At 42.4% G+C, this 17,854-nt stretch overlaps 1 protein-coding gene and 2 long non-coding RNA genes across 3 annotated transcripts in view; 1 reads left to right on the plus strand and 2 right to left on the minus strand.

The window, feature by feature from the left end:
- LOC138979767 (uncharacterized) overlaps positions 1-17,854 on the plus strand; it is an 88,032-nt gene that overhangs the window by 52,947 nt on the left and 17,231 nt on the right. The gene's annotated exons all lie outside the window — the stretch shown is intronic.
- LOC138979751 (uncharacterized) lies at positions 2,821-7,852 on the minus strand. The gene is made up of 2 exons (XR_011460120.1): positions 5,703-7,852; positions 2,821-4,191 (listed from the first exon to the last, which is right to left on the minus strand). It is a non-coding gene; the product is annotated as an uncharacterized lncRNA (long non-coding RNA).
- On the minus strand, positions 9,644-17,529 carry LOC138979752 (uncharacterized). The gene is made up of 4 exons (XM_070352489.1): positions 16,269-17,529; positions 12,773-13,600; positions 11,462-11,745; positions 9,644-10,555 (listed from the first exon to the last, which is right to left on the minus strand). Exons 1-4 carry the CDS (start codon positions 16,836-16,838, stop codon positions 9,937-9,939), a joined length of 2,301 nt encoding a protein of 766 aa, XP_070208590.1. The 5' UTR covers positions 16,839-17,529; the 3' UTR covers positions 9,644-9,936.

Below are 17,854 nucleotides of genomic sequence, written 5' to 3' on the forward strand. Positions count from 1 at the left end.
TTTAATAAGCGATGGAGAAAGTGTTGGTTGGTGTTGAATTTAATTGCTGTCATCTTTCATCATTATCGTTATGACTGTGCCAGCGTCAAACTTGGAGGATGTCATATGAGAGTCTTCTCAAATGTTCAGGTGAATTGGCCAGGGCCTGAAGTCGGCATCAGTGATGTGCGTGTTTGTAGAGGAAAGCCAAAATGTTTCAGATTATCATTCATGGTATACATGAGAGTGGTTGCTTTGAGCACCGTGGTTCACGTGACCGTCATGCCCCCTACCCCAACAAACCCGGTCTGTGTGTCCGCTCACCTGCAGCGTTGATCTGCATGATCTTACCCGTAATACCGGCAACCTGAATTGTCTTTTGTTACATGTGGACTGTAACTGCATTGCATCACCCTCCGAGCCGTGACGTTGTAAATTGTATAAATACTGCACTGATGTTGTCACAGCAGACATCACTTCTGTATTGGGACTGTTCCTGTATAATTTGTTGTTGTCATAGTCAAGTAATCGCGATGTCTTCTCCAGGGGCTAGGGAAATATCATCCCTCAGCTCTCACTTGTTTTCACCTGTTACTCACCTGGTGTCGCGGACAGTTGTATATATATATAGGGTTCCTTGGTCGGGCGTTGCTGACAGGTACCTGTGTCAAGGTGGGAAGACCTGTAGCTGGGCTTAGCTCAGTAATTCCACGCCTTGCACGCTTTGCACGCATTGCACGGGACGTTCACGGTAGGCTGCGCGCTATTTGTAGAGTTCACTGGTTACCTTGTAGCTGACTGTAAAATTCATAAGCATTCTTTTTTCTGTCTCGGCCGAGACCAGATGTTTTTCGAACGGCTGCGAAGTTCGCGTGTGAATTGTCGTTTGAGTTCGAAGTTTATTTTCAGTAGTAATGTACGTCTACTGGTTGACTTTGTTAAAGTCGGTTGCGTAAAGTGTACGCGATGATATTCATTGGCCTGTGTGAGGTAAGCTATATTTCTTGGTCTAGTTGGATAGACTTTTGTCAGTTTTGCTGAAGGTGAATTAGCGGCCGGTGGCAGGGGACAGGGAACCTACTTTAGTTACCGGTTGTACTGTTTTGTCTCGTCTTTGTGTTGTGGTAAATAGTGTTCATCATAGTGTTTAAAAGGGAATCATTATAATGGTAAATTATATTGTAGAAGGAAACCAAAGTTTAGAGTCATTGTGCTTCCTCCTCATCCCTAATAATGATGTCTATTGGAGGAGGAAGTCACGTGTCTTATATTTTTGGGGTGATTATTGACTTTGGCCTTCTAGGCTTTCAGTGTTTACTGTCGAGGACAGACCGGACGGGAAGGAGCGAACCTTAGCTTCTCAGCAGGGAGGAGGCACCCCCACGCTGCTGTGTGAGCAGCCACTTTGGATCATCGCCGTGGCATCACTACGCTGTTTTTGAGCAGCTATTTCGTAACGTCACAGCGGCGCAACCACGCTGCTGTTGAGCAGCAACATCGAACCGGCGCCGTCGCTGCAGCGTGTGTGCCGTGTGACAGCTCTCAACCGGGCTGACTCTCTCACCCCCGCGACAGAGACGCAGGTGTCGACCCGAGGGCGCACCCACCCCCCCTGAATTCGTCGAACGTGTAGCTAAGTACTTTCTTACAACGATAGATATCATTTATGGAATGAGGAGGGCCTTTAAGACGTACGTTCTTTGTATTTGACTATCCTGATTGTCTCGTATGTCGTTTGTTGACATTATTTGACTGTTGTTTACTTTCTCATGTTCATTATGTTCATCTTCATGTATTCTGCCGTGTAAAGGCAGAAGGAAGCAAGTCCATGAAACCTAGTTTCGAGAAAATCGACATTTTCTGTTTGCATCACTGATTTGGAATGAAAAGCTTTAAATGATTTGTTTGTTTGCTGATAACATGTAGGGCATTATTGTGCGTTTCTGCTATGAATATTAAAACCCTCATTTAATTCATCACTTAGAAATAATGATTTTTGTGGACTTACTGCCTTTTGCCGAATTAATTCCCCAAACTCATTCACTTAAAAATAATGGTAAAAGGCAGTAAGAGGACATACTGCTTTCTGCCAAATTATATCCCGACTTAAATCTTATTTTTTAAAAATGGCAAAAAGCAGCATTGGACTTACTGCTTTCTGCCATATTATATCCTAGCGTTATATCTGGCTGAGAAAAAGGCATAAAACAGCAAGTGGACTTTCTGCTAATTTATTATCTCAGAAACTTGAAAGTAGAAGAAATACACGCAACACTGCTTTTGGAACGTTTTTCAAATGTGACTTTACGTCCAGTGATTTCGTGATTTTCTGAATGCACAAACAACTTCCTTGGTGAACAATTTGTATTTTCCTTTGTGATTAACTGATACGAATGTTCCCGTTTTCCTAAATTTCAACACATGCTTAAGTTAGTCTTTGTCTGAGTTCCTTGTTTTGCTTATCATTCTGTGGTCGCTCTCTAATGATTAACTTTATTGTTAATCCGTTCTTGTGTCATTGATATCGTTTAAAAAGACCATTATTTTTAATACAAGTCTGATACTCTCTTTTGATATTCACAAGAAAAATATTGACTTGAACGCAATTATTTTAAAATAAAAATAAAAATCTAAGAAATCGTGTACACACACACACACGCTTTTTTTTCTTGCTGCTTGTCTAACACACACACACACACACACACACACACACACACACACACACACACACACACACACACACACACACACACACACACACACACACACACACACACACTTTTGTTTTCCTTCTCACTGTCTCTCTCGCTTTCGTTTGCTGATACGAATTAGAATCCAGGATTTGACAAAAAGACGTTTTATTTATTGAGTTTGACTAACGATTTCCAAAGGACACAACATTAAAGCAACATCATGACAAAAAGAACTGGCTTGACAAGCCGCCATTATACCAGTGTTAACTATATATCGTGCAGTGTTCACTTTCAGCTGAAGTGTTCCACTTTTGAACAAAAAGTGTTTAATTAGTCTTAAAAACTGTGTGATGAACTATATAATCATTTGTAGTTGTACGCCATGCGCGCTACATTTGCTAGTAGAATTACATAGTAATTCACACAGTGTCCACAAACATTGTAGTTGAGTGTTCAACTAGCAAAACCACAAACCTGCAAAATATGATGTTGTATATTCATTTACCACCCCATCTCCCCCAGTTACAGTCTACACCCCTTCTAAAACTATTCACTGACATTCTGCCATCCGACTGATGACAATTATCTACTACAGCGATTAACTGGATGTAGATTTGTTCCATGAGACTGTTCGGATAACTAACAAACATACAATCCCCCCACCCCTTCTCCCTCCTCGTCTCAACGTTCTGCATCTCTGCGCTCATCATCTGTTATTGTCAAACTGAAAGTTGTCAGTATATAGTACTCCTCTTCCTCTTCGTCGGTCCATAACCGTCGTATGTTGCTGGCATTGTCATTTAGATAAGATCCATTGTGGCCTCTTCTCCAGCAAGCCGAGGTGGTTGCATCTCGCAGTTGCAACCTGCCAGCAACGGACGAATTCGGTCGAAGTGGTTGGCATGAGTGTGACACAGTGTGATATACCGTGGATGCACCGACTCATCATGCCCACCAACAATTTCGACAGCTTCCTCCTGGGGTGAGAATCAGAGCCATCAGTACGCTGCAGCGTTTTCGCCTTGCCCAGGGTGTGGCGAGAACACGTACAGGTGACGACCGAGCCAAGTTGCGATGGCGTAGAGTTCGCAAGCTGTTTCCCACCTGCCCAACTGTCGCATGTCCCGAAGGTGGTCGTCGATGGTTGTACCCACGTACTGTTCGAATAACTGAGGCTGGGAAGCAATTGTGTTGCACACCATGTCTCGCCACTTGCCATGGTTGGAACATAGGTCAGAGTCATTCTCAAAGCAGAACAGATAAGAAGGTAAGGCATCATCTGCGTCACTTAGGATGGAGATACTTGATGTTATGTCTCTTGTTATCCTGCTGTCTGGGGTTCTGGCTCGCTTTTTCTTCCTCGCTGGTGTCGTCTGGTCATCAGAGGAACATAGGTCAGAGCAGATAAGAAGGTAAGGCATCATCTGCGTCACTTAGGATGGAGGGGCTTGATGTTTCGGAAACGTGTGTTGAATCGTCGTATGTATGAGGAGGAATGGTGCAGTCACCGATTAAGCACCTGTCAACATAAAAGTTAACAATATCCCATTATAATGGCGACGAGCTACCACACAAATAACCGTAGGATCAGACAACAGTGGATGAACACGATTATCAGCCCACTCTTTCTCGTGTAAGCATTCATGTGCACCACCACATGTCTGTCCAATCTTTTACATGTGGAAAAAGCACCATTCCATCAGGACTCAAACATAACTTTTACAGTAAAGCTTTTCTCTTTACTGAGTTGATTTTTTTTAAATAGCAACATAAATCATGCAAAACGCCATAGGAATCACTTGCAAAATTCATTCGTCAAGAATGAAATCCCAATTTGAACTGAAAACGTTTGGGCCGAAGGCGTTTTGCATGTGAACACGTGGAATGGTGCTCTTGTGAACTGTAACACGTCTCGGCAGATATGTCTGTCTGTAGTGGGACATAATTATGATTGTTTTTACGAAAAAGTCTATGACTTATAAGAGTTAACCGTAAATGAAGTAAAACAAATTTTTCACCCAGTAATCTTTCAGTTTCACCAACCGAGGGCAGAAAGACATAAACAAGTCGCGTGAAGCGATATAAAAACATTCAGTCAATATGTAGGTATCACACTAAAAGATCAACTACAAAAACCAGTCGTCGGCGAGACTACATTCAGATAGTCTCGGCTAGCCATACCCGAAGAATCAACACCGGGACGGGTCACGCTCGACTCGGCGAAACATGCGAACATTTATACTCAACCTATTTTCTTTAATTCTGAGCGTCTTATCGATAAATATTTGAATTCAGGAGAAGATGCGGAATACAAAGCAATGATACTTTAATCGGTAAGTGAAAATTTGTTTTTAATGACAACTTTAATGAGCAATCTAATTAACTAATTGAAATTCAATCCCAAAGTGCGGACTGAGTCAAAGATTGCTTGACCAAAGTTTGGTTGAAAAATGAGAGCGTGACAGTTCCGCCTCAACTATCACTTAAAGCCGGATATGACGTCATCGAAGACATTTATCGACAAAATGAAAAAATCTTGGGATATCATACCCAGGAACTCTCATGTCAAGTGTTATTAAGATCGGTCCAGTAGTTTTCTCTGAATCGCTCTACATGTACACACAGACACACACACACAGTCAATAGACCCTCGTCTCGATTTCCCGCCTGTGTTAAAACATTCTTCACTAAGTGTAACAAGATGTACTTTTCTTGTGGATTTGAACTCTATCAGATGTTAAAACAATGACGACAACAGTCAGGACAGTATTGATGGTAAAGTAAATATCTCTTTTTTATGTTTGGTGCGATTGACTTGCAGAGAATCTTCAGAGAATATCACCCGCCACCCCCTCCCCCCATCTCCCCTCCGGGCCACTGAAATGGCAAACGATAACTGCTGCTGCTGCTGCAACGAAAGTGATGTCAAGATGTTGCTCGTTTTAAAACATACCTCTTCAGCCCGAGAAAAGAAAGGAATGAAAAAATGTTGCACACTATTTAATTTTTGGCTGTGTAAGTGAAACATACCTTGTTTTGGGCCCTTCAGCAAATGGGGCAGTGGTGGCGAGTATCCCTCAGACTGTGTGCTGCAGCTGTCGTCGCTGCCTGTCCCGCTTCGAATTACATTTCTGTCAGATATAATAGGACACAATACTTATTTCAATGGTTGGAAGCACAAAGAGACGGGAGAACAATCCTCCAGTTCTAGATCTAACACGCTGTCAGTGCTCAAGACTAGTGTTGTTCAACCAAAAGTCACTCATTCAAGATCAAAACAACTATCTCTTTGTATTAGAAACATGCTAAATGCATCCATAAATATCATGATGAAAATAGCAGAAGTGAATAGTCAAGAAGTCACGGTAGAAGTAGCGTACAACAACAAAACTATAATACGAATACGAATACGAATACTTTATTATCTCATACAGAGAAATTTCAGTGTGGTGCACATTAAAAGACAAAACAAATAATAAGACAACAGATAAAAAATACCATACGAAGCATACTACACTCGCGCACGCATATGTACACTAACAGGAAGAGTAACATAATTCCAAATAGGTTAATTGCCGTCAGCTTTAGCTAAAAGTTTAACGCTAAAAACTATCATTATCACAGGACTAGATATGTCATTGAACATGGTAAATGGGCATTTGAACTATGGCATTTTACTTCAGTGCTAGCTCCGTAATGCAAGTGCACATTGGAATACCCAAATCAGTCAGAAATCAGTGTTGTCGTTGTAAATTCCCATACACCTTTTGAGAGAGAGTCATTTCAGACCGGAACGCAAAAATGCCAACAACAAAAATCATGAAACAAACAAACCAACTTACTGTACTGTTGCTTCGGATAGTTGAACACGTCGGCAGCAGCTCTCATCGCCATTTTCCCCGACAAAGGCCAGGGAAATAATGATACAATAAGCTTAGTTCTGATTGGTAAACCGCAGTCAGGATTACAAAAGAGTGAACGCGATTGGCTAATGGACATAGAGCGCTAAACCATGCAAACTCGTTTTGAGGCTTGCAAGGAAGTAAGTCCAGTGCAAACCTGAAAACCAAAAGTCCTTGGACTTGCTTCCATTTGCCGATTTTTATCCTTCGATTAAATTTTTTTTAGTGGACTTACTTCTTCAAAAAGTCCATAAATATTGATCGCACATCTTAGAAATTTTGACACAAGATGCGCCTTTTTCCCCTCTGCATTATGATATGAAAATCTCATTTTTACCAAATTTGGACTTACTGCCTTCTGCCAATACACGGCAGTATTCGTGTTAACCCTTCCATCATTCCATCCATCGTCACCCCCATATTTCACCCAACTGGGAACTATTAAATATTTTCATTTATTTACATCGGTGTTCTGTGAGTGCTGTGTGGTGTGGCCAAAGTTTTTGTGTGAAAAACTAAACATGCAAACGTGCATGCACGCGACAATGGCGAGCTTGCCAGGATAAATCCTCTTTGAATTCAAGGAATTCACTTCATTTTTGTCGTTGGCCACACTTCCCATACACTGGGCACTGATGTACTGTAGTTAATTAGCTTTTGTTGTTGTCTGGTAACTGTGGGTGGTTGGAGGGGCCCGAGGGTTAGCATCAGGCCTTGTGGGTTTCCTGTCCTTGTTGCCAGTCAGCCGTGCCTTGTTTGATTTTCCATGTTTTGGCTACCCATTTGCTAGTTTTGTTCTTGTTTATAATGGAACTTCGTTCTGGTCGTGTTCTGGATGATAGTGCTATCATGGCGTCTAGGACAGAAAGTGGTTCGGATAGGATTGCTAGGTGGCGTTCACTTGCTGAGGAGCTAGGTGTTAAATCTACCAGTATTCCTGAGTTTATTGCCGAGCGAATGACCCGTGAAGATGCGGAACAGGCTAGACTAGAGCTAGAGAAGGAGAAACTAGAGCTGGAAAGGAAAGCTTATCAGGATAAGCTAGAAGTAGCGCGTCGAGAGACTGATGAGAGAGTTAAGTATGTTCAAGCTCAGCGAGAGACTGATGAGAAAGCCGCGGAAGAAAAACTAAGGCAGGAAAGAGAAGAGCATGACCTTCGCATGCAACTCCTGCAGAGAGAGTCTGAAGGTAAGAGGGTGAAGAAAGGAAGTAGGGATAGGGCTGGTAATGATGGAGATTCATCAGGTGAAGAAGAGTCTAGTGACCTTCGTGGTTTTCGGCCTTCCATACCGATGTTTGATGAGAGCAAAGAAGACATAGCTACTTGGTTGAAAAGGTTTGAGAGAGTCGCTACCTTGTACAAGTGGAAGAGAAATACATGGGCAACTAGGGTCTCGACTAGGTTGTCGGGTAGGGCTGTAGAAGTGTACAACACTCTTGATGATGATAGCGCAGACGACTATGATGGTTTGAAGGTCGCGTTGTTAGGCCGCTATCAGCTCACAGCAGAAACTTACCGCCGCCGTCTCAGAACCTGCAAGAGAAAGGAACATGAAACGTTCAGACAGTTCGGTGCTCGCATTGAAGAGAATTTGACTAAGTGGCATGAGCTTTCCGAGATCACAGAACTGAAACAGTTGGTTTTGCTTGAACAGTTCTTGCAGACCCTGAGCGCGGACATGGCCGCGTACGTTAAGGAGAGAAAACCTCAGACGTTAGCCGAAGCAGTTAAGTCCGCTGAGATTCATTTTGAAGCACACCGTGATTGCAAGAAGTTTTTTCAGCATGATCGTGATCAGGGTGGAAAGGCTGACGCTGGTGAAAAGAAGAAAAGTGGAGATAACTCATTTGGTACATCCGGTAGGAAGTGTTACATCTGTGAATCCCCCAAACATTTGGCTAGAGATTGCCCCAAGAAGAGCAAGTCGACTGGAGCGGTGAATAGGGGTCCTGAGAAGTCCTTACCGCCCGTCAGTGTACCTACTTTGTGTACTCCCTGTAGCCAGCAAGACTACGACCCGAGATGCCTGGTTGTGGTAGATGGTGTTGCAGTGGAGGGGTTGCGTGATACTGGATCTCAGGTTTGTGTCGTGAAGAGTTCATTAGTTTCAAGGTCTCAGTTCACAGAACAGGATCTTGGGGTTTCTATGGCTGAGAAAGACATCAAGAGGCGCTATCCAGTGATTAAGGTTCAGGTTGATTGTCCTTTCTACACTGGTGAGGTTGAGGCTATCGTCATGGATACACCTGTTGCTGATTTCATTGTAGGTAATCACGCCCGGCTGGGTGATTCGAATGTTCTACCAGTGTACGCGGTTTCCAAGGTTGTTTCAATTGTCACTCGTGCTCAGGCTGCCGCTGAAGGAAAGAGGCCGACTTTGTTGCATGTTGCTGCTCCGGGTCTAGAAGCAGTCACCACCGAGCAGTTGCATGACCTTCAGTGGAATGATTCGACTTTGAAGAGTTGTCGTGAGGCGGCAGATCGCCGAGACGTCAGAACGTCTGGTCACTCCGGTGAAGTTGGGTTTGTCTGGAAGAAGAAGATTCTGTACCGTGAGTATCGCGGTGGTGGTAGCGTCTATACTCAGGTTGTTGTTCCCCAGCAGTTGAGGTTAGGTGTTATCAAGTTGGCCCATGAACCGCCTATGGGAGGTCACATGGGTGTTCAGAGGACACGTGATCGAGTTTGGCAGCAGTTCTTTTGGCCAGGTATGTGCGCAGACATACGTCGCTTTGTGTTGTCTTGTGATCAGTGTCAGAAGGTTTCTCATAAGCCACAGAAGGTAGTACATGCACGCGTGTGTGTGTGCATGTGAGTGTGTGTGTTTGTGTGTGTGTGTTTGAGTGTGTGTGTTTGTGTGTGTGTGGGTGTGTGCGCATATGTTTGCGTCTGTGAGTGTGTGTGTACTGTGTGTGCGTTTGTGTGCATGTGCATGCGTGTGTGTGTGTGTGTACATGCGTGCGCGCGCGCGTGTGTGTGTGTGTGTGTGTGTGTCAAAAACTGTTTGACACACACACACACACACTCGCGCGCGCACGCATGTACACGCATGTTTCTTCTAGAGCAGCAGGAGAAGGAAAAGGATGGAATTTATAGTGGCAGTCTTTCATAATGGGGTTCGAACATTTATTGGGAGGAAAAACAACAACCCACTTACGCATGTTAATGCGTTATCTGCCCCTTTTTAGATACGTTACCAATAGCTCCATATATATGTTGGCGTGTCGATAGCCAAAAGACGCACGCGTGTGGTTTGGGTTTAAATAAAACGAATGTTGCGCTTAACCGTATCATTGAGAACCGCGGTGTCCCTCCACTTAGTTCACCGTTTTGATAGCATCGACATGTTCTCGTATTTAATTACACTTTCAAGTGAGAAGCAGACCACATGTAGCGGATGTGGACAAGTTGTTTTCCCTCATTCAGCAAACTTCCCATCAAACTAATGTGACATGCAGAAACATACCTGTAAACAGATGTAGACCCAAAAACCTCGTCTGCTATGACGTAGAGCTCCCCATCAGAAGCTAGTGCTGCCAGCTTGTTGGCATCAGGAGGAGTGTAGGGATTCACATCATGACGATGCACAGTGCCAAAGCCAGACGCCGGATTTGAACCAAGGACACACTGCAGCTGTCGTTCAATCAGTAAGGACACAGCGCGGCTTTCGTTCACCACGCTGACCACGTGAACATCGTGACCTTGGTGAAGCCACTGAATGGCCTTGATGACAAGGACGATTGTCTTCCCGGTACCTGGTGGTCCTCGCAGATGAACACAACACAGAGTGTTGTCACTGAGGAGGTCGACCTGGTCTGGGTAGAGAGCCAGCAAGGAGTGGATGAGACCGGTTTCTGCCACAGCCTCGCCCTCTGTTCTCACGACTTTGCTTGCTGGGGTGTATTTCCCTGGTTTGGCCATTGCTTTGCGTGGGGCTGTCACTGTGGGGACCTCCACCGTTGTGGCGGGACCGCAAAATCTAAACAAAGAATACTAATAGTTATAATCATAATTAACGTCAAACAATGACTATTAAACGCTGATGAAAAAAACTTCAAATCATGCAAGTGGAAATGTTTGTTGCATATGTTGGGATGAATAGGCAGGTAGAAGTTAGTTTAATGGCAAATAGTTCAGTTATAAATATTGTTTAGACGTCTTTGGTCTGAGAATCCAGTGCCTGTGGAGAGGAAACTGATGGAAGCTGACGTGAATTTTCGACAGATAATTGAGGTATGTGCTTCGTTTTGGACTATACCAACTTCCAGGACGTTCGTGTTTTACTTCGAGGACATGCGTTGTGAACAGCGGTTCCAATGATTGTGAATGAAGTGTGCTGTGTGTAGTACCGGCCTGTGTTTTCTTCTTCTGCATGACGAGAGGTAGTGTGTTATATGATCATGAGTTGATTCATGACGATTTGATTCAATAGCAAAATGTTTTGCTCAAGTGCGTGTTGTCATCATCCATGTGCTTGTGTGTGTGTATGTGTGTGTGTGTGTGTGTGTGTGTGTGCGACTGAGTGGATAGATGTGTGTGGTTGAGTGCGTGCATGTAGAAGCCCCCGTGGGAGGAAAATCAACTACTAGGGCACTATTTCAAAAAGTACGAAATTCCTTGACTGTAAGACAGAGACAGAGAGTGAGTGAGTTATAGACACTCAGAGACAGACAGACGGACAGACAGACGGACATACAAACAGAGACAGACAAAGAGACAGACAAACATAAATATTTCCTACCTATTTGAACAAGTAATCTGCAGCACGTTTCTTCACAAATCATAACTTCGTTTTTGCGAGTGAAGTTAATCACAGGCAATCCGTTTTCTCTCTTCCTCCAGTGTTTTGTGCGTGTACCTTAAATATTTGTCAAAAGGTACTCACCTTGCGAGAAGCTTGTCATATACTGTGTCTGACATATGTTGGTCTGGTCCGGCCCCAAGTGACGTGATGTTCTGCCACCAGGAGGACAACAGGGGGAAGGTCGGGCTGGCAGACGTCTGGCTGGATGACGTGGATGCTCCGCTGGTGGGTTGATTGGTCTGACCTGTGCTGTTGCCTTGGTTACTCATAGACTGGAGATCTGAATTGGAATGTATCTGGTCCGCGCACAGACATCTAGTAATGGCCTCTGACAGGTTTTTGGCGTCATGACAGGTACAGAGATCCTGTTGAAAAAAATGCTGATATTATGCTTTTAGAACTACTCCTCGTCACGATCAACTGACCCTGCATTAACGGCTGGTTTTACATACATATGCATTACTTTTAACAACAAATTAGTTAGATATGCGTTTCAAAATAAAACCTGTAGTATGTTCAATAGGTTCATCCTTACTTGATTCTTTTCATTTCAATAGTTGTACCAAGTGAACGTTAATCAAAACCACCTGTTAAGACGAATACATTTCATACATTTTTGCTGTAGTTCATTTGTTTTGTTTTAATTATAATTGTCAGTAAGTACTGGTGTCACATGACTGATGTGAACCAGTTGATTGGCTAATGGCGATGCGCTAAAACTGTTAGCGCACTCTTGGAGTGCGCTAACTTTTCCACAGAGCGTATTCTTCCGCCCTTTGCCTAAGCGAGACTGTGCTCTCATCCTCAGAATTAATTAATGACATGTAGCTTATATTATCCACAATACCAAATGACCATAAATTCCCTGCTTCTCAATTAAAGCAGAAGTGGTTTTTTTCTGACCGATTGCATGTGCCTGTGCCACAGTGCCACTGATCTAAAAATAGAAGCCGCTGTATTTCCTCTCATTTTCGCCGACTAGCATAGATTCTTCTCATATGCCGTGTTAGTGGCATGTAGCTTATCATCCACATTACCAAATGATGAGTTAGTATACAATTCCCAGCGGCTAACAGAAAACAAAAGTGTTATTCCGATAACGTACCAGCTACTGAGCTAGACCAGCATTTGGAAGGCGGTACTGACAATATCGTTATTGAAACAATCTCAGTGCACTAAGGGATTTATAGATGGTACTAAACACAAACTTAAAATCACGGCATGCTTTGGGATTAATAAACAGGAAAACAAAACAATTAGAAAACAATAGAGATAGAAACATTCAACAGCATCAAGGCATGTATGCAGCATCAGAATCTCTTCCGTTACAGGCCACCATTCAAACCAAATCTAATCGTTTGTCAATTATACTTGAACAAGCATGACCCTGACCTTCTGTAACTGAGGGGCGGTGCTGAGTGCCTGCATCAGTTCAGCGGAAGTGACGTTGGGCAGGACGAGGGTCTTGGTGACCTGGACAGGGACCATGTCTGACACAAGATGATTCAGCACAGTTTTGGCTTTGTTAAGCTGCTTCACTGCCTTCTGTACTTTGCCCACCACCGCCTGGTTGAGATCGGGGGTGTTCCTCCTGTCTGCTCCCACGGCCTTGACCTCGCACACAATCAGGCCGTAGTGGCGGTGGATGATGAGCACGTCAAAGTCCCCGTCGTGGTGCTGCTGTTGCTGCATCGTGACAGGTCGCGGCAGGTTGGCACAAGCTGCTGCATTATTTGCTGCATTGATAGGGTCAGTGTTGTTGTCCAAGTATTTGCGGAAGTCAAGTTGAGAAATGACCATCATAACTTCGTGATGTTCCTTGGACAGAACTCGCAGACATCTCAGTAGGCGTTCAGCCGCATCATCGTCCAAGACGTCAGTTTCGATAAAACGCGGTAGTGGTGCAGGATCACTGTGTGGCAGAGTGAAGACACTGCCGGCCACAGGGAAGATTGGGTGAGTCTGGGCCAACGGAGGAGGATAGAGCGGCACTTGTTCAAGCTTTGGCTTTTTAGGTGGTGGCTCAGGAACAAGAACAGGCAGGTGGCCAAGATGGTCTATGACAGCGATGCGATGTTGCGTCTTACGGAAAAACAGGTGCGGAAGAAAGTACGTTTTCTTATGACGGTCAGGATACCATTCGTTCACGCACTGAAGCCAAAAGCCCAGAGATGCTTGGATATGATTCTGAAGAGGTGCTAGTGAACACCCTGCTGTTGTCTGTTGATACAGAAAACAATCACGATGTTAAGCTATATCCTTCAGGGAATCAGTAAATAGGTACATCAAAAATTGAAGAAGGCACAACAATTTTAAATCAATTAGCAAACGGGAATACTAGCTGAAAATGCACAGCCCCATTCTCCCTGGAATCAAATGAAGAACAGATAGGAAACATGTATGCCTTAAAGTCGTATGTGCATACTCAGGCTCATACATTTCAACAAGCAACATTTAAATGTAATTTAGAACCAGCCATATAAGTCTTGTAATTCTGAATTCAGCTCCAGTCATAGGCCTAATTCTTTTGGCCGTCATAATTTGAGCATTCGTTTGACATCTGTAGGATTTGTTTTATTAGACATGAACGACCAAGGAAACAGTCGCAGAGGGGTTAGCAATGTGGCAGCAAACCAAAGTTTTATGATGAGAAAAAAGTGGGTATTTTTTGTGACTATTCAATTCTTTTTTTTTTTTTTTTTTTTCAATTTTATTCAAATAAATAACAACAATTAACAATATCTCATACAATGAGTTAAATACAACAATTAACAATATCTCATACAATGAATTAAATACAACTTATCGATTACAACAAGCTAACTTTTCTTTAACGTTTTGTTCTTCGAACACTCACACAAAAATGCTTCTTATCTGTAACTGCCTATCAAAAATACTTTCCAACGGTAAAAACGAATTTGTTTTTTTATATATACTAACGCACATCTTTCCGATTAAGATAATGTGGTTCAATTTATACATAGTTGCCTTTTTCACCATTACAAAATGCATACCAAATAAAACATCACTAACTTTCAAAACAACCTTAATTTCTAAAGTACGAAATATAAATTTTTCAATAAACTTCCAGAATTTGTATACAACCGGGCATTCAAAAAAGAAGGGTTCAATGAAATCAGTTACATCACAACAGTAATTACATTTATTAGTTTCCGTTACTTTCATTTTACACAGGAGAATGTTGGTCGGATAAATGTTGTGCATAATTTTCCAGTGTAAAACTCTTAATCTAGTCTCTTGTGTTGACTGATAGGCAACTATCCAAGATCGTTCATCAATTTCTACATTAAACTTTCTCTTCCAAAATCCTCCGGAACATGGTACATCTGTTTTCATATTGATAATCTCTTTCCTATATTCTCTGGCACTTAACACATTTTTGCCGTTAAACAGTGGTAAGGTAATACAAGCATCATCAGTCATATTTACAACATTTTTCCTCATAAATAATGACACAGCAGCTTTTACAACATTATATTCAAGAATTCGGTTTGGTGAATATCCAATCAGATCACAAATATCTTGATATGATAATATGTTTCCCGAACGTACAATGTCAGTTAATACCAATACACCTCGTTGTATCCAACTTTCAAAAAATAAAACTTTGCCACTATACGTTATGCATGCATTATTCCATAATAAAACCGGCCCGCTTGTCCCACGATCGTAGTGGTTATTATCCAGCCAATATTTTAATACTGCTTTCCAAAAGTGTGATTTCACTAGGTCTAACCCTTTAAATCTTGCACTGTTTACATTCGATAAGAAACATTCAAAATGCTTTCCAAAACGCAAATACATCATCTTTGGAGTAAAACTCCAATTATCATTTTCATTTGATGTAGTTAGTTGTGAAACCCATTGTAATAAAAAAGAAATTTGCATTTGCCTAATATCGATCATTTTTAAACCACCTTTTTCAATTTCAAAACATAAAACGCTTCTTTTCACCTTTTCAAAGGCCTTCCGATTACAATCTCTTTTTCGCCACAAAAATCTAAACAATAAGGTATTGACTTCATTCAAAACACAATCAGGTAATACAAACGCTTGCATAATATACACAAATTGTGAAATTAAAAACGTTTTCACAATACATATTTTCCCAACAATGCTCAAATTTCGCTTCTCCCATGCACAAATCAATCGCTTAATATTCCTTATTCTTCCAGTCCAGTTATCTTCTACCAAAGAAGCACTCTTATCATTACAAAAATATACACCCAAAATCTTCAACTTCTTCTTCCAGCCAAAATTATAAAATGTTTCATCACAATGCTTCCTACTACCCAACCACATCGCCTCAGACTTTCTCTTATGTATCCTATTCAATTCTAAAATGGTTACACCTAACCCAGAACGTGAGGTCTCACGGTAGTCGATGTATCCTGTTGAACAATAACACTATTTCAATCATTCTATGCGGGAACTTTATGTACGTGTTTAGGAAGATAGAGCCAACGAAGTGTGCTAATCTCACGACGGAAATAAAAGGGAATGGTTATATTAAATTGAATATGTAGTTTGCAAACAGAACATTTAACTGAACAAATGGTTGACAGAAAGTCAAAGAAACGGGGGAAAATTAGGAAACATTGAAATGCTTGAGGACCAACACACCCAGCACTTCAGAAATCGACAACAACAACAACAACAACAACGACAACGACAACGACAACGACAACGACAACAACGACAACAACAACACAACAACAAAAACACCACTATTAACAGACAGACATAAAACAACAACAGCAACAACAGCAACAACAACATTAACAACAACAACAACAACAACATGTAAAACTACAACTTCAACAACTACTACAATAATAACAAGATTTAACTGAAAAACTGGATTCACCTGTGTTGGCATAGCTGTGTTTGGTCCATGAGTGAGAGGCTGTGAAGGTTGGCTGTTCCATGGCACACTGTTCATATTGTAAGGCTGGTTGTTCATATGTGCTGGTGGGGGGAGCCTAGCTGTGTTTACAACCTGGCCGAAATGTGGAGGCTGGCATGTACCTGACACACTGTTTATACGGTGAGGCTGGTTGTTCATATGTGCCCGCGCTGGAATTATAGCTGTGTTTCCTCCACAGCTGAATTGTGTTGGCCGTGGAGGGTTAGTGTTGCAAGGTGCATTGTTTGTATTGTTCCAGAAGAGAATCTGGTTGTTCATGTGTGCTGGTGGGGGGAGCCTAGCTGTGTTTCCAGCATGGCTGAAATGTGTTGGCTGTGGAGGCTGGCTGGTGCCTGCCACATTGTTGGTGTTGTAACTATAAGCATGCTGGTTGTACATGTGTGCTGGCGGGGGAGGCTGAACTGTGTTTCCTCCATGACTGGATTGTGGTTGTTGTGGCGGTTGGTTGATCCGTGGCTCGATGTTTGTATTGTACCGGTAGGGAGGCTGGTTGTTGTTCGGGCGTTCCATTGCAAGCTACTTTGTTTCAATGTCTGGACACATTAATTCTTAAGTCGTATTTGTCGTTAGGCATCGTTCACCTGAGCGTGGCTTTATGGCAAGGGCAACTGCTTGGTGCATGTCAACCTTGGATTTCAATGTAAATGTCCGGAAATTCATGATTCCAATTTCAAGCATCAAAACTTAATCACTCTCCGTTTGAACAGGTACAAGGAGGCCGTCCTTAATGTTTCAAGGTTCGTTGTAAAGTCCATTGTCATATGTCTCGAAGTATGCAACAAATGACACAATTGCTACTTAAATGAATTGTATTATATATATGCAATGCCTGAAAAAAGGTATCTTTCAAACTGCCCTTGCCTGCCCTGGAAAAACAAACAACACATTCATGACACTTACTTTACGGCATAATAGAGTTGAGCGGGAACCTTGAATTTGCTAATTTGATTGCGGGGGGTGTATGTGTTACAGGTTCCACTGTACAGACACTACATCATGTAAACTTAATTAGTTTTCACAATAAGATAGGGGAATACATTTCCTTTTCAGTCATATAATTGGTTTTACAACAAAACGCCTCATCACAAAGAGCTGCCCTCAAACGCATTGCTTAGTTTTTAGAATTAAAGGTTAAACGACTAGCGAGAGTTATACGTTCAATATTCAAAGGAATAATATCCAACAAGAAAACTGTCTCAAATCGCCCCAAAAGCTATACAGTCTGTGTCATAGAAATTAGAACACGCGCTATTCTTCTGCAAATAACGCTCCGCGATCATAGCACGCTGCGGCGCGCCGTTTTGAGCATAAGTCAAATGTGGACAAGGTCTGCCGGGAGTGTCTGGACAGGCCATAACGCCGACAAGGGCATCTGCAGGTCTGGTGACATCGAAACTTGACGTCACATTAGGTCATTTCGGGAATTCCCGATGTGACACTCTTTTCTGCCAACGCTCAACTGGAAGCCTTTTGTTGCCGAACAGTGTTGTAAACTTGTAGTACACAAAACCGGCTGAGCTTGGAGT

This window comes from Littorina saxatilis, linkage group LG11 (assembly GCF_037325665.1).
Source record: "Littorina saxatilis isolate snail1 linkage group LG11, US_GU_Lsax_2.0, whole genome shotgun sequence".
Lineage (NCBI taxonomy): Eukaryota > Metazoa > Mollusca > Gastropoda > Littorinimorpha > Littorinidae > Littorina > Littorina saxatilis.